General features: G+C 38.0%; 1 protein-coding gene across 3 annotated transcripts in view; it reads left to right on the forward strand.

Annotated features, from left to right (window-relative positions):
- The window catches only part of PGR (progesterone receptor), a 116,739-nt gene that overhangs the window by 63,164 nt on the left and 28,311 nt on the right, over positions 1-25,264 (forward strand). For all 3 annotated transcript variants that reach the window (XR_011445943.1, XM_069554815.1, XM_069554816.1), the window contains exon 3: positions 182-298. Coding sequence is in view for 2 of the 3 variants with exons in the window: in XM_069554815.1 (XP_069410916.1) it covers positions 182-298 (117 nt within the window). In the remaining variant the exon portion in view is untranslated. The remainder of the gene's footprint in view (positions 1-181; positions 299-25,264) is intronic.

Below are 25,264 nucleotides of genomic sequence, written 5' to 3' on the forward strand. Positions count from 1 at the left end.
AGGTTTATTGAACAAGGTTAGAGCATTACAAGCATTCAGGTAGGCCAAGCAAGAGGCAGGCTGAGACAGTCATGCTCTTGCTAATGTGCACCTCTCCTCTTTTTAGTTGTCACTGCATAAGCTTTCCAGCCGTCTTTAGATATTTTAAGTAATTGTTCCCTATTTTTTGTTTGTTTTTTAGGACAGCATAACTACTTATGTGCTGGAAGAAACGATTGCATTGTTGATAAAATCCGCAGAAAAAACTGCCCAGCATGTCGCCTTAGAAAGTGCTGTCAGGCTGGCATGGTTCTTGGAGGTAATGATGATGTTCTCATCAATAACTGTCTGATATTTATATTAACTAAATTCTGTCTGATATTTGGATTATAAAACTGTGGGTCAGAAAATCTTAGTTCTCTTATTTCTATCTTGATTATTGGTGTCTGGATGAAGCAGTCGATACCATTTTATTAACACTGTGGATTTCCAGCAGGTTGAAGTTTGTCATAGATACGTAGTAAACTTCAATTTGTCTATATTGCTTGTAAGTAGATATTATGGGAAGGCCGGGCTTTCCAGGTGGCACTGTGGTAAAGACTCCACCTGCCAGTGCAGGAGATGCAAGAGACACGGGTTAGATCCCTGGGTCAAGAAGATCCCCTGGAGTAGGAAATGGCAACCTGCCCCAGTATGCTTGCCTGGAAAATTCCATGGACAGAGGAGCCTGGCAGGCTACAGTGCATGGGGTCACAAACAGCTGGATGTGACTGAGCACAGCATGGGAAGTTCACCAGCCTCTTGTTAAGTGACACGGGTTGAAGTGTAGGCTCTGCTCCCCGCCCCCCACCCCCCCATCATGTGGCCTTGAGTACATCACCAGCCCTTTCTGGGCACCAGTTTCTGTCTACAAAATGAGAGCAGTGAAGTCTCTTCCAGCTCAAATACTGATTCTGTGAATTGGATAAGTACATTAATCTCCATCTCTTCCTGCCTCCATCATACCCTCCCTTTCGATGACCCTTCCTCATTCTCTTTAAATAACTGAATATTGAGCCCTTATACTTACCAAGTACTATTTTAAGTTCTGGGAGTTCTACAGTGAGAAAAATGGACCAAATCTCAGCCTTCATGGAGCTTACACTCTAGGCAGAGGAGAGCAACACATATACATATACATATACATATACATATATATATATATATATATATATATATATATATCAGGTGATGATAAATGCTATGCGGTGTATTAAGCAGGGTTCATTAATGGGAATCTCAGAGAGGGGCTTCACTCCTGAACCCTTTATTCTGATTAATATTTTCATTTTAGTCATTTCCTAAGCAGTAATATCTCTAAAATCCTGAATTTGATGTAGTAGTTCTAATTTTTCCACAATGAGCTTTAAAAATTCATAATTTATTGAATACATATCTAATAAGCCACTGGCCACAGTTCATATACCATAAATGGTATCTGTTACCTTCTGAGAAGGAGTGTATGAGACCATTTTTTGACTGCTCACTGTGTTAAGCCCCCTGCTTAGTTCTGTCTCTACAGTCTGTGAACATGTACAGTCTAATCCCTAATAAATAATTGTCAAACAGAAGAGTGAGTGATTTAAGAGTGGTGCCAAACATTATTATGCAGATAAGACAAAGGAATGAATTAATTCTATCTGAGGGAGCTGGCAAAAGCTTCCGAGAGGAGGCTTTCAAAGAATGAATACAAACGTTATTAATGGAAAAGGAGAAAAGTATTTACAGTGAAAAACATGATGCATTGCAGTGATGATTTTTCTGGAAAGTCAGTTGTTTAGTGGGAACAACAAGAAATGAAGCTGGAAAGTTACCTTGGGCCAGCTGGGTTCTGGAGGTTGAACTCTGTTCTGTATGCAGTGGAACCAGTGATCTTTCTGACAAACTGTGGACCATCCATGGAGTAGAGCCCACATTTCTAAGTGCAGCACCCCAGCCCTTTCCTCACTGAGTAATCGCCCTCTCTTTTCCTAAGCCCTTCTCCCACCAGTCCTGGGGGAGCCCTACCCTCCAGTCACCAACACTCACCTGTCTTTGCACACTTTTTACTTTTGCCTGCGCTGTTCTTCCACTCCCTGTGAATTGTTGTATTTCCTTCACATGAAGTTCAAGCATCATATTTTTGTGAAATCGTCTCATCTCCTTAGTCACTGCAGAGGTAGGGGTGGGGACCGTTTAATGTAGTGCTTTTCATGTCTGCGGAGGCTGAGCATCCTTGAGTCAGCCTGAATTGGACCTTGCACTACTTTCTTCTGCATTCCTGCCCTTCCAATGGGAGACTGAACTGACCCAAGTGCGAGTAATGAGACCCCGCAGTGCCCCCTCATCCCAGTCCCATTAGGGACTGAAAATTCACTTTCTCTTTCTCCTCCCACAGTTTCTTGTATTTACATTCTTCTTTGTACTTCCTTCCTTGTTTTATAACTATTTACTTGTATCCCATTCAACGATTTCTCCTAATCCAAGTTTGAATTGTTTACCAACAGGAATTTCATTTTAGTGTTTCAGCGCCAAAGTACTTGTTTAAGAAGTGCTCACTAAATATTTGTGACGATTATTTTAAAGTCAGAATCTGCCTGCCAGTGCAGGAAACGTAGGAGACAGTGGTTTGATCCATGAGTCAGGAAGATCCCCTGGAGAAGGAAATGGCAACCCACTCTGGTATTCTTTTTTTTTTTTTTAAATTTATTTATTTTTTATTGAAGGGTAATTGCTTTACAGAATTTTGCTGTTTTCTGTCAAACCTCAACTCATTATTAGAGAAATGCAAATCAAAACTACAATGAGATATCATGCTGGTATTCTTGCCTGAAAGGTCGCATGGACAGAGGAGCCTGGCAGGCTACAGTCTATGGGGCTGCAAAGAGTTGGACTTGACTTAGCACACAACGTACTTGCATGCATTCTTGAATATAAGGTCCAATGTAGTCATTACTAGAACACAAGAAAGAGTGTTTGGAGGAGGCAAAGGGGATGTGGTTTCATGTAGTATTTTTCATTTTGAGGAAGGGTGCTAGCCCTTTAAGCAGTCTTCCATTCCATGACTGAATTTATTTTACTGGTCTTAACTGTTATAATGGAAAAGTGATTTACGATGGGCCAGCGTAAAAATGATGAGACACCTAGCCACTGAGAAACTTGAGTTTGTTCAGAAGAGAGATTTGGGGGTTCCAACCAGCAACAAGATAGATGCTCAGTGAGAAACAAAGTGATGAGGAGAAGAGAACTTCAGAAAAGACTCGGAACCAGGATGCAGGGGGAGGGTTCGAGTCTAGGGACAGAGCGTAAAGCAGCATCAGAGCAGGGTCAGCAGCACCAAACATCCTTGTACCTGTGACTTGTGCGTATCGATTGAGAAGTTCTCTAGGCTGTATATCTAGAGCGCTAATCAATTTCTGGTTCACTGAGATATTGTGTACCTTTAAATTTACTGTTACCTAATCACCAAATTACCCTCCAGAGACTTTGCTTCTACCAATGTTTGAGAGCTCTTGTTGTTATGATGTTATGTACCCTTACCTGTACTTTCAACCTTTTAAATTCTTCTAATTTGATGGTCCTAAAATTGATATCTAATTTTGTTTTAATTTGTGTGTCCTAGATTATGGTGAGAACAAATATTGCTGTATTTATTGGCCGCTTGTACTTCCTGTTCTGTGATTTAGCTATGCATACTTATTGGCCATTTTTCAACAGTATTGTCTTTTTTGTTACTGATTGATACAACTTAGCTCTGTACTCTCCTAATTCTTTATTAGCTATATACAACCTATGTCTTGACTTTTTACTTTGTTTATAATATCTTTTTTCTAATTTTTATATGATCACATGTGTCAGTATTCTCCCTTTATGTTTCTTAGCCCTGAAATTGTATAGATAATTTACTGAAAATCATCTAAAATCTTAAAAGTTTATTTTTATATTCAAGTCCTTAATTTCCATAAAGTTTTTTTTTTTTTTTATGTAGGGAGACAAGAATGAAACTTTGTTTTCTATATGGATAACCAGTTGCCAGAGCACATTTACCGATAAATGGTTTTCAGTATTTTTTGATACTGCAGTCCTATAGAAGTAAAAATGTTCTGAGCCTCCACACTGCCTCAGATCTATTCACAAGTAAATTATACATATGTACTACTATCAAATTATATATTAATGATACTTATTTCTTTTTATTTCCTTACTAAAATATAAATATTTTATAATATTTATATTATTACAAATTCCAGTTACAAATTCCACTGGAACTTGTAGTGCTATACCTGATGTATATCAAATTTCCATATGTATTTACTTCTCTTCCTGGTTTCTCTGATCTGTTCCATTGTTTATACCTGAAACACTACCATACACTCTAAAGTGGTATAGCTCTCAAACTGTATTTCAATACCTGGTAGAATAAGTCTCCCTAAATTACACTTTTTCCAAATTATTGGCTTTTCTTGGCCCTCTGAATTGTACTTTTAAAATTTTGATGCTTAAAAGGTTTATTCACAATGGTATCTAACACTTAAAAACAGGAGTTCTAACCCCTGGAACTTAGTTATATATCAAAATTCTTTGCCTCTTTTCTTCCCATCAAATACTCTTTATTTTTTTTTTTTAACAATTAGTAAAAGTACTTTATTTTCCTCTTATATTTGCTTTATATGTTGCTTTACAAAGTTAGGAAGTTCACAGCTTTATACCAAAATGTAAGAAGGCTAAGCTATTTGCTTATAAACATTTTGTAGTCAAATGTCATCTGATTTCAGTCTTCTAACCCATATTCAATTAAAAAAAAAATCAAGACACCAAGGGCACTGGCGCAGCTCAAGGGCATGTACTTCTCTGAAACAGGAGAAAAGATCCTCAACAGCCTTTCCTCCTTGCTTCCTTCTCCCCTAATTCAACTGGGCTACTACTGTGAATTCAGAGGAAATCTGGGAAATGTTAGTCATCATGTGACCCAGCAAGGCCACATAGTTGGGGGTTGGAAGTGAGGTTAACGGTTACTGTCTGATAAGTAGTAGGTTTGGTTTAATCAAGATTTCACATCTACTGATGTATGGAACTCAGTATAACCCAAACCACCTATACCACAGCTTGTTTCTGACCATCAGACAGCATCTCTGAAATTCTCATGGATCCTGAGGATTTGCTGGGATAAAATCACTGTTGTAACAATGTGGCAGGCTGTAACAATGTGGCAGGCATGGCCTTAACAGTTTTTAGGAGCTCTCCTTTTGGTAACAGTTACAAAATTTATAAGTCAACCTATATAAACTGCAAACCAGAGGGGACGTGCTATTTAAATCCCACTTCACAATATAGTTTAACCTCCCCTCAAATGGAACTCTTCCATAAAATATACCATTACCATTCCGCTAAGTGTTATACACCTACTCCCACCAAATCATCCACATTCCTAGTCACTAAAGTTGTCCACTGTATAATCTACCAAAAAGAGAAAAACAAAAAACCCTTTGTTAGGCAAATAATCACTTAAATAGCAATAATGTTGCCTACAAATTATAGGTAGTTCAGAAGCTAAACACTCAACTTTTGAGGCAGAAAAAAAAAATTCTCCATGAAAGCAGGAGTGTAGTAACAAGGACGTTCTCTCAAATTCAAGTAACATCAGGTCAAGAAAACCCTTTGTTTGCATTGTGTCTAACTGCTTTATACGGAATAGAGTAGCATGCCAAAATTTTGAACCTGGTTAAAAATTTCATGATAAAACTTGAAGTCACTGATATTCCATCAGAACAAACTGCCATTAAAACACTAGCATATATACACAAAAGGACTTATGCTATGGTTTTCTTGGCTTCTGCTGTCAGAAGTAAACACAAGTAATTAAAAATAACATTTGATTCCTTAGAAGAAATGAGCTGTGTTTTGTCACATCACGTAACAATTTCCTTCCTCCACTAAGTGTGAAATATCAGAGCCAACACAAATCCCTGAACCACTGCCCTAATCTGAGAGGGAAGAGAAGGCCAGAATCAGCCAAGACATTATAGAAGACTTCAAAAAAAGACTTCTGCATAACTTTGAAGACACTTAAAAGTAATAACACACAACCATAAGCAGCCAAGATGCTTATGGTGCCTTTATTTCTAAACAGATGGCTACAACAGTGCATTTAGGGCAATACACTAACCTGGTGTTAAGTTGCTAAACCTGGCATTTTCCTTTGGACTGTAGTGAACCCACATTCCCACATTGGCTGAGCAGTGTGCTGAGAAAGTCTTGCATGCTCTGTTACATAGGTGCCCTTTTGTTCTGCCTGAGGACATGTCTGAAAAGATGAGAGTGGTGGAGCCTTTGTACAGCAGGAAAGGGATATGTGAGGTGTTGGGCAGTCGTGGGGAACTGTTGTAGGTATGAACAGATTGATAGAATCAGTAAAAACTGATTTGAGCTTAACTTTGATAGAATCATGCACAGTCTATCTGCCTTTATGTGTGCAGTTATGGATGTTTCTTGTACGTGTTGTATGCATGTGGGCACCTATACTTAATAATACTTCTCCCCATTTCACAGGAATTTTCTTTGAAGCCGTAGCAATAATGTCTTTGTTGCAAGAATGTGTAAAACTCACTTAACACCATCAAATACTCTTTAAATCCTGTGGTCATCATCACAAACTGGGAAATACCATTTAATTATTTCATAAGTGGTTCTTCACAGAGGTTTATTAGAAAGAAGCTGGCAGCACACTCTTTTATGTCTGTCCTGATGTTGTTCTTCCTGGGAGAGTCAGTGGCAAGGGTCTGGGAGTCAGTAATCCAACTCCTGGAAACCGGGAAGAAGGTAGTAAATTCACTGGATCAGATTCTAATTGCTAGCCCTGTGTTAAAATTCTGGAGTAAGGGAGGATGTACTTGTTGTCTTTTGAGAATGAGAACTCCTTTTTCATGATGATGAGAATTGCTCAAAGTTAAATTCTTCAATAATTAGAAGAGCTTCACTGAAGTAATAATTGCCTTGACACTACTGAAAATAGAGCCTGTGTTCTCTCCCTCCCTTCTTTCCATGCATCCTTCCTTCTTTTCTTCTTCCTGTTTGTCACTTTTCTGAGGTTTGGCATTCCTAATGTACTTGTTGTTCAGTCGCTTAGTTGTGTCCAGCTCTTTGTGACCCCATGGACTGCAGCACGCCAGGCTTCTCTGTCCTTCACCATCTCCCGGAGCTTGCTCAAACTCATGTCCATTGAGTCAGTGATGCCATCCAACCATCTCATCCTCTGTTGTACCCTTCTCTTCCTACCTTCAATCTTTCCCAGCATCAGGGTCTTTTCAAATGAGTCAGCTCTTTGCAACAGGTGGCCAAAGTGTTGGAGTTTCAGCTTCAGCATCAGTCCTTCCAATGAATATTCAGGGCTGATTTCTTTTAGGATGGACTGGTTGGATCTCCTTGCAGTCCAAGGGACTCTCAAGAGTCTTCTCCAACACCATGGTTCAAAAGCATCAATTCTTCAGCACTCAGCCTTTTTTATTGTCCAGTTCTAGTACATAACTACTGGAAAAACCATAGCCTTGACAAGACGGACATTTGTCAGAAAAGTGATGTCTCTGCTTTTTATGCTGTCTAGGTTTGTCATAGCTTTTCTTCCAAGGACCAAGCATCTTTTAATCTCATGGCTGCAGTCACCATTTGTAGTGATTTTGGAGCCCAAGAAAATAAAGTCTGTCACTGTTTTCATTGTTTCCCCATCTATTTGCCATGAAGTGATAGGACCAAATGCTAATATAGAGTCATTTGAATAACAATAGATGAAATAGAAGAGAACATTGACTATTGTAAACAATGCTGCAATGAACATGTATTTTCTAGTTTTTTTTTTTTTCCATCAGATAAATACCTAGAAATGACATTACTGGATCATGTGGTAGTTCTATTTTTAGTTTATTTGAAAACTTCATGCTGTTTTTCCAATTTAAATTCCTGCCAACAGTGCATGAGAGTTCCCTTTTCTCCACATCCTCATCAAAACTTGTTATTTCTTGTCTTTTTGATGATAGGCATCATGACAGGTGTGAGGTAATGTCTCAGTGTGGTTTTAATTTGCACTACCCTGATATTAGTGATATTGAGCACCTGTTCTTGGCCATCTCTATGTCTTCTTTGGAAAAATGCCTATTTAGATCCTTTACCTGTTTTTCAATTAGATATATGATTTGCAAATATTTTCTCCCATTTAGAAGTTAACCTTTTCAATGCAACATTATTTACAATAGCTATGACATGGAAACAGCTCAAGTGTCTATTGATGGGTGAGTAGATAAAGAAAATATGAGGTATATATATATATATATATATATATATGTATGTAGTACACACACATTGAAATATTATTCAGCAATAAAAAATGTCATTTTTGGCAACATGGATTGGTTGGACCTTAAGGGCATTATTCTAAGTGAAATAAATCAGAGAAAGATAAATACTGTATTATCTCACTTATATGTGGACCACAAAAAATGAGCTCAAATTGTTGGTTCCCGGTGGCAGGCAATGGGGATGGTGACATGTGTGAAAATGGCCAAAAGGCACAGAGTTTCAGTTATGAAATTAAATAAGTCAGGGCTTTCCTTGTGGCTCAGTGGTAAAGAATCCACCTTCCAATGCATGAGATGCTGGTTCAGTCCCTGGGTCAGGAAGATCCCTGGAGAAGTAAATGGCAACCTACTCAAATGTTCTTGCCTGGGAAATCTCATGGACAGAAGCCTGGTGAGCTACGGTTCTTGGGGGTCACAAAAGAGTTGGATACAACTTAGCGATTAACCAACAATGTAATGTACAACTTGGTGACTATGGCTAATAATATATATTGTATGGTATACTGTATTGTATATGTTAAAGATGTTAAGTGGGTAGGTTTTAAAATTCTTATCACAAGAATAAAATGATTAGTAGCTATGTATGAGATGGATGTTAACTAGACTTTATTGCCATGATCATTTCACAATATGCACAAATAATAAGTCATTCTGTGATACGTCTAAAACAAATATATCAATTTGGCCTCAGGGAAAGCAAAATCTTATGATAGAGTATCAAAGGGCAGAAATATTAGTGTTTCTTACATGCTGTGACATAGATTTGCAGGTTTGCTTCAGCAGCTATGGTCTGGTTATGAGAATTATGTTTGAGTTACTTGGCCTCTGAGTGGCATATGATTCTTGTTTTTAATGACTCACTTCCCTTACCTTCACTAGGTCACAGTGAACTTTTGCATTTTGTTCATTGCTGTACAATACTGAGTAGGAAAGATAGTTATACTCTGAAGGACGGTAATATATCTTCTAGTTTAAGTGTTCTACTTCTAACTTATTTCCTTTAGAAAACATTTTGTGTAACAACTCATAAATTTTTTTTTCTGAAACGAATATAGCTCTGTGTTTTGTATTTATTGTAAAAATGTTAAACTATTATAAACATAATTAGCTCTTTCAAAAATAAGTAGCTTTCTACATAAAAGAATGATTAAATGCATGGTTATATTGCTGATTTTTTAAAGCTGGAGACTATTGTTATAGGTTTGTTTTTGTTTTGTTTTGTTGGTAGAGAGGCTTATCCTCAAATTTTAAAAGGTCATATTTGAAAGCAGTTTCTCTCTTACCTCCTCCTACACCTAGATTGGCTTCATTCTCTTGGCAAAGAGCTGCAGCTTTCCGAGCTGCAAGATTGCCTGGTAAAGTGTCTTGTTTTTTTCCTCCTTCTACAGTTGAAGACAACAGAGCCTCAATTTCTTTTCTGAAGAATTCCAAAATTCTTGACTTTGGGACGCTGAAAAGTACCTTTTCTGGAAGTTCAGATGCCTCCTCTATGCTTTCGATTGCTATTTAAAAAATGAAATCTATCCTCTTTAATGCAGGAGTTGCTGTGGGTGATGCCTGCCACCTACCTTTTTAGAACTTTCGTGGTCTTCCTCTGATGAGCACCTCCTTTTCTACCCAACCCTAGTCTTTGCATCACCAACCCCTGCAGAGACAGTACTCACACTGCTTCCCCACGTTGGTGTATTGAAGCCTGCAGCTAAATAATGTATTTTGGTTGCTGCTTTATTGTTCACCCTAAACTTCATCCCGTACATACTTGGTAAGGATATTCCTTAGAGTATTCATTCTCACTTCTTTGCTTCAAGTTTTATGGGAGTTTGGAAGGACTGCTTTTGTGGCTGCCAGCCTGGACAGTTAAGCTGTGTTTATCAGTATCTCCTATTCCCTAGACACAGTAAAAATTTAGGGTTGAAGTGTACAAGGATTCCCTTCTATTTGCAGTCTGGCTTGTTTGAAAGATGGAGACATTTACTCTTTTAAAAACTCAACTCTAATATACTTGTTTGGCAAGTACCTATTTAAATCTTATACTTACTATTCTCTAGCATTTTTAAAGTATTTTGATATGGGAAGTAGAATTAGATCCGGAAGGAGGAAAAACAAGCTAAGTCAGTGCTGTAAGGGGTTCTGAGAGCATAGTCCCAGTGGACTGATCCCAGAAACATCATCCTTTTGCTAATCCAAAGTAACTGCATGTATGTAGACATAATCTACTGTAGGGATAGTTGCTGGTAAATTGACCCAAACTACAGCATCAAGTACGGATGTGAGAGTTCGACCATAAAGAAGGCTGAGTGCCAAAGAATTGATGCTTTTGAACTGTAGTGCTAGAGAAGACTCTTGAGAGTCCCTTGGACTGCAAGGATATCAAACCAGTCCATCCTAAAGGAAATCAACCCTGAATATTCACTGGAAGGACTGTTGCTAAAGCTGAAACTCCAGTACTTTGGCTGCCTGATGCAAAGAGCCAATGCATTGGGAAAGACCCTAATGTTGGGAAAGATTGAGGGCAGGAGGAGAAGGTGGTGACAGAAGATAAGATGGTTGGATGGCATCACCGATTCAATGGACATGAGTTTGAGCAAACTTTGGGAGATAGTGAGCAGGGAAGCCTAGACTGCTGCAGTTCATGGGGTCACAAAGAGTCAGATACAACTTAGCACCTGAACAACAACAGTGATGCTTATTATAATCCTCATAGTGTCAAAGGATTTGCACCATTACTTGTCTACTGATCTTTACCCTCTATTTCCCCATTTGATTCTCAGAAAGCATTCTGGCTGTCATAACATTTCCATTTCAGTATCCTACATACTATTCTTCACTTACTTGTACTTAGCAGGTCCAGCATTATCTTGTGAGATTTTATATCTCCACTCAGTATAAAATATTTTGCCATAAGTAAGACAAATAGCAGAAAGGAAGGCCCAGCAAAGTAAACAGCACTCATTTTCAAACATGATCTAGAAATAATACTCAGTATTATTTTATTCAGTCTAGTAGATTACCTCCATATTTACCTATTTGCTTGGGTTTTTTTTCTAATTCACAAAGTCATCCAGTTTATTTTTGAAATAAACTTTATAAGTTCCTCCTGTAAGAATTTGTGATACTCATTCACTCTTTATATTTCAGAAAATATCTCTATTGCACTTTTAATTAATAATTTTGCTGGTTATAAAACTGAGGGTTGATTTTTTTTCCCTCTACTCCTTACTAATGGAAAGGAAATGGCAACCCACTCCAGTATTCTTGCCTAGAGAATTCCATGGACAGAGGAGCCTGGCAGGCTATACTCAATAATAGAGTCACAAAAAGTCAGACATAACTGAATCTGTATCCATACCACCCCTAACTAATGTTAGTCTGCTCTTTTTGTGTGTATATTTTTTTCTGAGAATTCTCCCATGTATCTAATAGTTGTTCCTGTGAGGTAATAATTTCTCTGAATTTGTAGACAATGGTTTTTATACTTGGTTCTCCAATTTCCCTCTAACATAACTAGTTTTAAATTTAGTTTTATTTGTTCTACTGGAAATCATTGTAACTTCTAAATCTGGGAATTTATGTCTTCTATAACTATCAGAAGCGTTGAAACCATCCCAGTATTCTTCAAATATTTCCTTCCTTTTCATTGTCTCTTTCTCCCTCCAGACTACCTCTTAGACATAAGGCAATGGCACCCCACACCAGTACTCTTGCCTGGAAAATCCCATGAATGGAGGAGCCTGGTAGGCTGCAGTCTATGAGGTCGCTAAGAGTCGGACACGACTGAGCGACTTCACTTTCACTTTTCACTTTCATGCTTTGGAGAAGGAAATGGAAACCCACTCCAGTATACTTGCCTGGAGAATCCCAGGGACAGGGGAGCCTAGTGGGCTGCCGTCTATGGGGAAGCACAGAGTCAGACGCAGCTGAAGCGACTGAGCAGCAGCAGCAGCAGTGCGTGTGTCTTCCGTATCTCACTTTTCCAGTTTCATCATCGTTCTGTGCTATATTCTGTGTAATTTCATCAGTTCTGTCTTCCAGTTCACCATTCTTTCATTTTAGTGATGGTATTTTTTTTTAACATTCTACATGGTTCATTTATAAATTTACCTATTTCTTTTTACTAGCATTTCCATTTCTGGTGTTTTCATTACTTATCATATATCTTTAATAATTATGAAATATCTATTGAAAATATTTGTGTTCAGTAATTTCAGAGCCCCATAACTCATCATATAGTTGTGCTCTTCTGGTGTGGTGGTTAAATATATATCCTTGATTATGGATATGGTTTCTCAATGAGTTTTAATTTTTTGTAAAATTCTGTGTGACCTTAATTGAGGGAGTTTCTCTCAGAGAATTTTCATTTTCTTCTTCCAGTTACGATAGGGACTTCATCAGCAAAGGACCACTTTTCACATTTACTTTTTGCCTCTGTGTTCCCCATACCTTGCAGGTAGAAGTAAGAGTATAGCATCAGAACAGTAGAGTTTGATTTCAGTTTCTTCACTAACAGCTGCTGGACCTCAGGCACCTACACTGCTTTTCGCATCTCTATTTTCATTTCTACTATGACCACATAGTGAGGGTTATTATGAAGGTAAATGAAATGTGGATCTAAAGCATACAGCACAATGGCGGGCATGCAAAGATTTCTGAGTGGTAGCTTAAAATAGCCTTTATTCTTAACATCATTTAGTGCAAACTCTATCATTGGCAGACTAAGGGTTTAACTTTAATGCAAAAGCTATTCTTATTTCTTTTAGTGTTTCATTATTTCTTTGTAGGAACCATTGAAAAATCAATGCAGATATCTTGGAATTGAAATTAATTTACACAGTCATAGCTAATAGAGGTATTTACTTAACATAATAGTTATTAAATAGTCATTGTATATACTTATGTTTTCAAGCCATGTTTCCCATGGGAACATGATCTGAAAGGAATGATATATATTTTACATGGCAAAAATTTTTTCTAAATGACTGAAAATATTCTTTAGCTGAAGATTTGGGAGTTTTGATTTTTTCCTTTAGAGGAGAATGTCCTATTCATATTGATTTTAATAAGTGCTTTGATAAGCTGTTTGGGATCGAGCCTGTGACCCCAGGAACATGCTGGGTTATGAAAGATATTTGCTAATTTTATCCATCAAAGGCAAAGAGGAGAATTTGTGTGGTTTAGGATGAAGAGAAGGTCGTAAGAGAAGTGAGGTGAAAAGGGAAGGTGAAAGTGAGATGCCTACTGTGTGTACTACTTCCCATGGCCTTCCAAATCTTCACTAAAATTCTATTAAAGCATGGGAAATGTGTATATGGCCCTTCCCGTGAAATCTGTATATAATGCCATCGTCTTTTTCATTGAAGTGTAGTTGATTCAGAGTATTGTGTTAGTTTCAGGTGACATAGCAAAGTGATTCAATTATATGTATTTTTTAGAGTATTTTCCATTATAGGTTATTATAAGATATTGAATATAGTTCCCTGTGCTATACAGTAAATCCTTGTTACTTATTTATTTTATGTACAGTAGTTTGTGTCTGTTAATCTCATACTCCTAATTTATCCCTCCCTCCTTTTTGTAACCATAAATTTGTTTCCTGTGTCTATAATTTGTGTCGGTTGTATATTTAGATTCATTTATATTATTTTTTAGACTCCACATATAAGTGATATCATATATTGTCTTCCTCTGACTTACTTCACTTAGTATAATATTCTCTAGGTCCATCCATGTTGCTACAAATGACAATATTTCATTCTTTTTATGACTGAGTAGTATGCCACTCTGTGAAAGTATGTGCGTGTGTGTGTGTGTATGTGTGCGTGTGTGTGTGTGTATCACATCTTCCTTATCCATTCATCTGTTGAAGGACATTTAGGTTGCATCCATGTCTTGGATATTGTAAATAATGCTGCTATGAACATTTGCGTTTTTTTCAAATTAGAGTTTTTGTCTTCTGACAAGGGCTTAATATCCAAATTATACAAGCAGTTTATATAACTCAATATTAAAAAATTGAATCAAAAAGAGGACAGAAGACCTAAATAGATATTTCTCCACCAATGGCCAACAGGCACATAAAAGGATGCTCAACAGCACTAATTATTAGAGAAATGCAGTAAAAGCCACAAAAAAGTACCACCTCACATTGGTCAGAAGACCATCATCAAAAAATCTACAAATAATAAAGGCTGGAGAGAGTGTGAATGTAAGGGAACCCTCATACACTGTTGGTGGGGATGTAAATTGGTATAATCACTGTGTAAAACAATATGGAGGGTTTTTTTTAAAGGAAAAATAAAAACTAAAAATAGACCTACTTATGGTTCCAAATAAGGAAAAAGAGTACGTCAAGGCTGTTTATTGTCACCCTGCTTATTTAACTTCTGTGCAGAGTACATACATCATGAGAAATGCTGGACTGGAAGAAACACAAGCTGGAATCAAGATTGCCGGGAAAAATATCAATAATCTCAGATATGCAGATGACACCACCCTTATAGCAGAAAGTGAAGAGGAGCTAAAAAGCCTCTTGATGAAAGTGAAAGAGGAGAGTGAAAAAGTTGGCTTAAAGCTCAACATTCAGAAAACGAAGATCATTTTCTGAAAATGGGATCATCCGGTCCCATCATTTCATGGGAAATAGATGGGGAAACAGTGGAAACAGTGTCAGACTTTATTTTTTTAGCCTCCAAAATCACTGCAGATGGTGACTGCAGCCATGAAATTGAAAGACGCTTACTCCTTGGAAGAAAAGTTATGATCCACCTAGATAGTATATTCAAAAGCAGAGACATTAGTTTTCTGACTAAGGTCTGTCTAGTCAAGGCTATGGTTTTTCCTGTGGTCATGTATGGATGTGAGAGTTGGACTGTGAAGAAGGCTGAACACCAAAGAATTGATGCTTTTGAACTGTGTTGTTGGAGAAGACTCTTGAGAGTCCCTTGTACTGCAAGGAGATCCAACCAGTCCATTCTGAAGGAGATCAACCCTGGGATTTCTTTGGAAGGAATGATGCTAAAGCTGAAGCTCCAGTACTTTGGCCACCTCATGCAAAGAGTTGACTCATTGAAAAAGACTCTGATGCTGGGAGGGATTGGGGCAGGAGGAGAAGGGGACAACCGAGGATGAGATGGCTGGATGGCATCACTGACTTGATGGACGTGAGTCTGAGTGAACTCTGGGAGATGGTGATGGACAGGGAAGCCTGGCGTGCTGCGACTCATGGGGTCTTAAAGAGTCAGACACGACTAAGCGACTGAACTGAATTGAACTGAACTGATGGGATCCAGCAATCCCATTCCTGGGCATACAATGCCATTGTCTATAGGCTTCTAATTTAACTGAAAATAAATCTGATATTCTAATTTATTTTTCTTTATTGATCATCTGCTTCTTTTTCCTGACTGTATATTTCTTAATCCTCGATTTTCTGTAATTTCATCAAGATTTAGCTCTAGCTTAATCTATTAATTTTCTTGAAACAAAGTAAGCTTCTCTGGGTCTGAAAATTCGAGTTTCCTTAGATATTAGCAAAGTATTCTCTTAATATTACCTTTGAATCTTTTTTCCTGTTTCATGTTTTCTTTCCCTTTTTCATGATCCCCAAGAATAATCTGTATGTTGATTCTCTATTTATCTGTCTTCTGTATCTACCTTCTTTTCTCTATTAACATTTTAATCCTTTGAAACTTCATTTGACAGTTTTTCTCAAAATCTTCATGTCTGTGGTTTAGTTTTTACACTGGCAGTTCTCCTTTCTTATTCTTATGACAGGTTTTAAAATCTACAATGATTTTATTTATATTTTTAATTTATTTTTTATCTAAGTATAGTTAATGTACAATGCAATGTCAGTTACAGGTGTACAGTGTAATGATTCACAATTTTTAAAGGTTATATTCCATTTATAGTTATTATGAAACTGGCTATTCTACCCCTGTTTTGCAATGTATCCTCATAGTTTATTTTATACATACTAATTTGTACATCTTAATCTCCTACCCTATGTTTCTCCTTTTGCCTTTTCTCTTCCCACTAGTAACCACTAGTTTATTCTTCATATCTGGGATTACATTTCTTTTTTGTTGTTTTCACTGGTTTGTTGTACTTCTTAGATTTCACATGTAAGTGATATCATCCAGTGTTTGCCTTTCTCTCTCTGACTTATTTCACTTAGCATAATACCCTCCAAGTCCATCCATGTTGCTGCAAATGTCAATATTTCTTTCCTATTTATAGCTGAGTAATATTCCATTATATATATGTACTACATTTTCTTTATCTATTCATCTGCTGATGAACACATATCTTAGCAATAAATAATTCTACTATGAACATTGGGTACATGTAACTTCTTGAGTTAGTGTATTTGGGTTTTTTCAGATATGTATACTCAAGAGTAGAATTGCTGGGTTATGTGATAGTTCTCTTTTTAGTTGTTGAAACAACTTCATGCTGTTTTCCACAGTGACTGCTCCAGTTTACATCCCCACCAACAGTGTCTGAGTATTCCATTTTCTCCATATCCTTGCCAACATTTATTTGTGGTTGTTGTTGTTGTTGCTGTTGTTTTGACGATCGCCATTTTGACAGGTTTGAGATGATACCTCACTGTGGTTTTGAATTGCATTTCCACAATGATTAATAATGCTGAGCATCTTCTTATATGCCTGTTGGACATCTACATTTTCTCTTTGGGAACATGTCTGTTTAGTTCTCTCCATTTTTGAGCTTCCATTGTGGCTCAACTGGTAAAGAATCCTCCTGCAATGCGGGAGACCTGGGTTTGATCTCTGGGTTGGGAAGATCCCCTGGAGAAGGGAAAGACTACCCACTCCAGTATTCTGGCCTGGAGAATTCCAGGGACTGTATAGTCCATGGGGTCTCAAAGAGTGAGACACGCCCATTTTTTAATGGGGTTGTTTGCTTGTTTGTCCTTTTTTAAATGTTGAGTTGGAGCTGTTTGTATACGTTGGATATTAACCCCGTATCCATCATATCATTTACAAATAGATGCCACAAAATGAGATTGTTTCCTTAATTTCTGTTTCTGATAGTTTGTTGTTAATGTGTAGAAATTTTTTTTATAAATTAATTTTTCTTTATTTTTTAAAGCTTTTTCTCTGTCATCTCCCATTTTATCTCATTCTTTTTTGTAATTAATTTCATCTTTTATTTAATGTTTTTGTTCTGTTCTTTGATTTCATGAAATTCGATGCCACTTTATCTTTGAAATACAGTGAAAGGATTACATAAGGCCATTTCCTACAATTCTTACTCTACTTTGTAGTCATCTGATTTTTGATTTTACATTCCCTTTTTATCATTTCTGAAAATATTTTTGCTTGAATTCCAAATATCCTTGCTATTTACTTCATGTTTAAGTCTACATAATTCTAACTTGGCCTGCTATTGGACTTAGTAATTGCTAGCCGGTTCTCCTTGTTTTCCTTCCTTGTTTGACTATCCATTTATAATTTGAGCTAGAAGATATGAAGTCTCAGCTGTTTGGTTTGATATGGAAAGAGAGAAACAGTGTTTAGGGACATAAATGTAGGTATTTTAGAAAGATTGTCAACAGATGGTTTGCAGGCAAATGTGAACCCAAACAGTCTACTATAAAATATACTACCTTGTCTGCCTAGATTGTATCTTTTACTAAAGGGAAATTCCACTTAGAGTTCTTCCTATTATTCAAGAAGTGGAAGTAATATGGCAGGAAGCCAAATTATTGTTCAAGCCCTTGTGGCAAACAAATTGGTTTGTTGCTATGCAGCTGTTACTTTGTTCAATAAAATGACTGTGTAGTAGTATATGCAAGTGCTATGCTTTCAGTAAGGAGCTTATGTTTTAGTTGAGGCAGAGATGATTATCAAAATAATTACGTAAGATAAAATATTATATCCTGATAGAAGATGATAAATATTAAGAAAAAATAAAACAGGGAAGCAGATTTGAAGGCATAAAAGGTTACTGTTCATTTGCCTCTGCTCAGTCAAATATGACCAGTAACTCCAAAAGTAATTCTCAGTTTTCTGTTGCTTCTCTCTCTACCTCTTGTCTGGTTTGCCCCTCAGATTTAGAAGACTAAGTCATGGGGTTAAGTAGTTGGTATGACCACATAGTCCTGAGTCAGTTGTCTGTTGCCATTCTGTTATGAAAATGGACTAAAGAATTTATGTTCTCTGCTTTCCCTGTAGTCATCATGTGCCCAAGTGGAGGTCCTCTCACTGACTGCTTTCAACATATATTAAGGTGTACTGCATGAATTTCCTAAGTGTTCCTGGGTTCTGCATTCTATTCTGATGATCTATATATCTATTACATGAAACTATTAATAATTTAATAGTTTGGGTTATGGTGGTACTCTTGCCTGGAAAATCCCATGGATGGAGAAGCCTGGTGGGCTGCAGTCCATGGGGTCGCTAAGAGCCGGACACGACTGAGTGACTTCACTTTCACGTTTCACTTTCATGCTTTGGAGAAGGAAATGGCAACCCACTCCAGTGTTCTTGCCTGGAGAATCTCAGGGACAGGGCAGCCTGGTGGGCTGCCGTCTGTGGGGTCGCACAGAGTCAGACATGACTGAAGTGACTTAGCAGTATTACTGTAACTTTTAATACATAGCATGGCATATATTAAAATCACGGTTGCTCTTTTAATGAAACTCTCTTGTCTACCATCACACACATTCATTCTTCTAGTTGTTGTTGTTCTTTCAGTCAGTTGAGTCTGACTCTTTGCAACCCCATCAGGTGGCCAAAATATTGGAGCTTCCGCTTCAGCATCAGTCCTTCCAAATACTCAGGGCTGATTTCCCTTAGGATGGACTGGTTGGATCTCCTTGCAGGCCAAGGGACTCTCAAGAGTCTTCTCCAGCACCACAGTTTGAAAGCACCAGTTCTTCAGTTTCCACCCTTCTTTATGGTCCAGCTCTCACAGCTGTACATGACTACTGATTTATTCTTCTAAGTGAACAGTAAAACCATCATTCCTAATTCTAAAAATTATTAGATTTTGATTGAAGCAGCATAAAATGTATGTATTAATTTGGACATATTGACACTTTAAGGTTTTCAATTCAGGTGCACATGTTTTTTCATTAATTCACATGTTTTGTGGGTCCTATGATAGAATTTTACAATTTTAATACAGGTCCTATGCTTTTCTTCAATATATTCTTGAATATTTTGTAAACTTCATCCCTTGTGATAGAATATTTTCTGTTTTTCAAGTGGCAATTATTGGAAGCAATAAATCTAGTGATTTTTATAAACATGTTCTTTCTAGCCAAGTAACTTAATTATCTCAGGGCTTTGATAGATTATTAGTAGTCCTTTCAATTTTCTATAGTCATTTTATCTAGAAGTTAAGTATTTCATTATTAATATTGTTACTTCTACTTGCCATGTTTTGTATTTTCCTGGTTCATCTTTTCTCATCTTTTAATTTTCAGCTTATTTTTCTATATTTTTTTGCATTTCTGATGAAAACTGTGCTGGCTTGGTCACATTTCTCTTCATTTTATTTTCCCTATTTAATCCTTGTTAAATTGTAAGTTTTACTCAGCTTTCCCATTTTGCTTATGCTTACATCCCATCCTGATGTCATAATGAAATCTATATTCCTGTTATTATATAAACAATTAAACAATTCCTCTGTTACTATATAAACAATTAAGTAACTGTGACTGATCATTTAACCAATTATTTTATTTACATATACTAGACAAGTTCATCGGAGAAGTCAATGGCACCCCACTCCAGTACTCTTGTCTGGAAAATCCCATGGGCAGAGGAGCCTGATAGGCTGTAGTCCATGGAGTCGCTAAGAGTTGGACATGACTGAGCGACTTCACTTTCAGTTTTCACTTTTGTGCATTGGAGAAGGAGATGGCAACCCACTCCAGTGTTCTTGCCTGGAGAATCCCAGGGACAGGGGAGCTTGGTGGGCTGCTGTCTATGGGGTTGCACAGAGTTGGACATGACTGAAGCGACTTAGCAGCAGCAGCAAACAAATTCATGATCTTTGTTCCTTCTCCTCCCCACTCTTACATATCTTCTCTCTCTCAAGACCTTTCTTAATACTTATCTTATAAATTCCTTTTCATGGTAATAGCATCTATTTGGATTCAGTTATGTATACTTCAAGAATAATTTTACAGTATTGTATCTTTAACTCAACATTTAGAAAACTAAGATCATGGCATCCGGCCCCATCACTTCATGGCAAACAGATGAGGAAACAATGAAAACAGTGACAGACTTTATTTTCTTGGGCTCCAAAATCACTGCAGATGGTGACTGCTACCATGAAATTAAAAGATGGTTGCTCCTTGGAAGGAAAGTTATGACCAACCTAGACAGCATATTAAAAAGCAGAGACATTACTTTGCCAACAAAGGTCTGTCTAGTCAAGGCTATGGTTTTTTCAGTGGTCATGTATGGATGTGAGAGTTGGACTATAAAGAAAGCTGAGCACTGAAGAATTGATGCTTTTGAACTGTGGTGTTGGAGAAGACTCTTGAGAATCCCTCGGACTGCAGGGAAATCCAATCAGTCCATCCTAAAGAAAATCAGTCCTGAACATTCATTGGAAGGACTGATGCTAAAGCTGAAACTCCAATACATTAGCCACCTGATGTGAAGAGCTGACTCATTTGAAAAGACCCTGATGCTAAGAAAGATTGAAGGTGGGAGGAGAAGGGGATGACAGAGGATGAGATGGTTGGATGGCCTCACTGACTTGATGGACATGAGTTTGAGCAAGCTCCGGGAATTGGTGATGGACAAGCAAGCCTGGCATGCTGCCGTCCATGGGGTCACAAATAGTCGGACATGACTGAACGACTGAACTGAACTGAACTGACTTTATCCTTTCTTTGCAACCTCTTTGAATGTCATAATTTTACTATAAAATATGTTATTGATATACAACAACTTATGCATATAATGCATATGACCTATATGAAACAATGTAATGAAAATCCACATATGAATTCATCTGGCTTAGGAAAGTTTATTGCCGATGCTCTTAAAACTGATTGTGTATTTCCTCCTGGTCCTTTCAGTTTTTCCAGGAAACTTCTAGCTTTAATTTTAGGTTTTTCATTCTGTTGTGTAATTCTGTAGGCTTTCTGATTATCTATGTGTCCTTAATATATTCTTATGTGTGTTTTGACTTTGAAGGCTATTGCATACAGTGCAGCTGTGAACATTCTTGAGTCTTCTAGTGCTCATATGCAAGAGTTTCCATAGGTAAGGTATGCACCTGATTATAATATATGTTCATCTTGGTTTTACTAGATAGTGCCGACCTGTTTCAAAATAGTTATACCAATTCACATCCCATATCCGCTCTGTATGAAAGTTCTTATTTTTGTGTCTTTGCCATGCTGGATAGGTTGTATTTCATGGTGACCGTAATTTGCATTGCTGTAGTTACTAATGAGATCAATTGTATTTTTGTTCCCTGTTTTTACTTTTTCTTCCTCTGTAAAATGTCTTTGTATGCCTTTCTCTCTGATTTAAGGGATTCTTTGTATACTGCCTGGAGAAGGAAAATGGCAACCCACTCCAGTATTCTTGCCTGGAGAATTCCATGGACAGAAGAGCCTGGCTGCCATCCATGGGGTCACAAAGAGTCAGACACGACTGAGCTACTGACACTTTTGTATACTGTGGATATATATGTTACAAATATCTAATTAAAGAATGAGAAAGAATAGCCTGTCTGATAAAGTGGTTATGGTGGTTGTTTAGTCACTAAGTCGTGTCTGACTCTTTGCAACCCCATGGACTCTAGTGCTCCAGGCTCCTCTGTCCATGAGATTTCCCAGCCAAGAAAACTAGAGTGGGTTACCATTTGCTTCTCCAGGGGCTCTTCTGAACCCAGTATTGAACCTGCATCGCTTGCATTGGCAAATGGATTCTTTACCACTGAGCCACCAAGGAATTTCAGCCAAGTGCTAGTTGGTCATAAATCTAAATGAAATGAGAGGTGAATCTTGTACATATTTAGGTGAAAGACCGTTTCAGGTAAGGGAAACAGAATAAAGGCCTGAGGCAAGAACAGAAGCAAGTTCCTCAGAACTCAGCGAGTTCCAAGAACATGGGCATCAAGTGGATGGAGCTGGGGACACTGTAAGAGACCCTCACTTTGCAGAATGATATTGGGCTTTGTAGAGTTTGATAAAGAATTTGGACTTCATTCTAAGTAGGATGAGTAGTCACTGAGCGTATTGAGCAAGAAGTGAAATAATCCAAATGAAGTTCCCCCCCCCCCCCCGCCATGGAAAAGCATTTTATTTTAATCATAGCAGTGTGCGCATGATTGAAGTTGTGAAAGGCCCATTCAGCTGAGTAGAGAATACAGTGTGGAGGGACAAGGATGAAAGCTGGGAACCAGCCAGCACAGGTTGCAGTAGTACAGCTCTGAGGCGGTGGCTTAAACGATGGTGGAAGAAGTGGAAATGGGGAGAGATGATTGGATTTGGATTGTTATTTCATAGTGATGCACCAGGATCTGCTGATGAATTGGATATGCAGTGAGAGAAGAAGTGACATATCAAGGATGACACCAGAGTTTTTCCAGAGCAAGAAAGTAAATGGAATTGAAAAAGGGAAGCTTCAACTTGGGGACAGGTGTATCAAAGTTTGCTTTAAAAACATTAAGTCTTGGGGAGGGTGTTATTAGATATACAAGCAAAAATGCTGAATCGTAAGTAAGATAGTTGAGTCTCGAGGTCCCTGAGAAAGTTGAATCAGGAGTTATACATTTGCAACTGTTCCATATATACATGGCATAAAGATATGAGTAGATGCAGACAGGTATAAAGAGAGTACAGCTGTGTAGGAGACGTCTGAGGACTGAGTTTGGAACGCCATGATTTAGAAGTTGGGAAGAGGTAAAGAACAAGCCAGAGAAACTAAAGGAGTGGCCACAGGAGGTATGTGGAAGCCAAGAGACTAGAGTGTTACAAGTAGAAGGAAATGATCAACTATGTCGAGCTGATGGTTTGATTAAGATAAGGCGTGAGCACTGACCATTGGGTTTTGACCGGTGGAAATCACTGGTGTGCTTGCCAAGAGCAGCTCTATTGGAGCAGGGAGAAAAATCTGACTGGAATGGGTTCCAGGGAGAATGGGAGGAGAGAGAGTAATCTCACTTCAGTGGATGGATTGTGCATGAGAGGAACTATTAGAGGATGCAGGCACAAGGTCAGACAGTTGCAGAGAAAAGTCCTTGAGTAGATGAAGAAAGATAAGATTTGGTGCTGAAGTGATAAGGGCACAGGCAGTCCATGCATTGCAACAGGAAGGAGGCAGAGCATCGGGCTGCCAGTAGTGCACGTTGATTCCAAAGAAAACACTCTGTGGATGGATCTCCTCTTTCCCTAAGCCTCAAAACATTAGCTGCTCCGCTTCTGCTTCCATCCTCAAAACGATATCCATTAGGTGGAATGAGGGACAACTATCAAGTCTTTCTCTCCACATTATTTCTAACACCTCCACATCCCTTAGCATCTGAGCCCATCTTCCCTTCTTCCAGCAAAACAGTGGAAACTCCTAAAGATAGATGCCGGGTGGTGAGTCGAGGGTGGCTACTGGACTCACACACCAAGTCTCTGCTTAGGTTACCAAACCCCCAGGTACTATTGTTTTTCAGAAGTACATAAATAATGTTACAGATTATACAGAGTTATTCTGTATTTTTACTGATTCTGGGTACTTTTACTATTATCTTGTTTCTCGGTCAACAATCATATGAAATTATATAGATTTGTTCATTATATTAACAGTGGTTTTTGTACATGAAGGTTAGGAATCACTTCTTTGAAAGACCACATTATATGAAATTCAGCAAATCAGAAAAAAAAATCACAGTGCTGTTCCCATTCTCTTCTTAGTATTCTTGCTGGGATATTCCTTTTTCAAGCTCTATGTTAAGCCGAAATAATAACTTCAGTAGCTCAAGAAACATTCCCTGGTGGCCCATTGTGCAGTGGGCGGTTTGGAAGACTTCAGGTCTGCGTTGGTAACTGCAGGAGACCTGGCCCTTGTCCTCATGGGGCCTGGTGGGGATGGAGGCTGTGTACTTGGAAGGAAGCAGATACAGCAATGGAGAAGAACTACAGAAAGACATAATCATATATTCTTTCATCCATTCAGCAGAGGTTTATTGAGGCAGCACCAGACACTGGGTGAATATACAAAGCTGACAAAGAGGCGCTCTCTTCTTTGAAGATCACTGTAAAGAACAAGGGAACTTTTTCTTTAACCCTTTTCTTCTCTTAACATTATCTTCCCTTGAGGACTCTGATTTGTATCCACAATACTGTATGTGGTTATAATAATTGTATATCTACATTTAAATATCTATCCAAATTTTAATCTAATGTTGTCCTCTGTGGGGCCCTGGACCTTAACTTAAAATTGCCATTTGTGGCAGAAATAAAGAACACTCCCTTCTATATTTTGCTCTATGATGAAACAAAGGCAATTTAAAAGTTTGGTGCAGATGTACCCGTGTTTTCACAGTTCACATTTTATATAATGTCAAAAGGAGTTAAGGTTAACTGTATTTTTAATAACAGCTGATTGTTTTATTTAACTTGCTGAGAGTAAAGTCAGAGACTGGATGCTGACAATGGAACTAATGAGGTCCAACTCATAGTGAAAAAGTAAAAGTGTTAGTCACTCAGTCATATCTGACTCTTGGTGACTCCATGGGCTGCAGCACACCAGGCTCCTTTGTCCATGGGATTCTCCAGGCAAGAATACTGGAGTGGGTAGCCATTCCATTCTCCAGAGGATCTTCCCAATCCAGGGATTGAACCCAGGTCGCCCACATTGCAAGCTGATTCTTTACCGTATGAGCTATAGGTTTGATTTCAAGTGCAAACCTCATAGAGAAAAATATTC

The sequence above is a fragment of the Ovis canadensis genome, chromosome 15, assembly GCF_042477335.2.
Source record: "Ovis canadensis isolate MfBH-ARS-UI-01 breed Bighorn chromosome 15, ARS-UI_OviCan_v2, whole genome shotgun sequence".
NCBI lineage: Eukaryota > Metazoa > Chordata > Mammalia > Artiodactyla > Bovidae > Ovis > Ovis canadensis.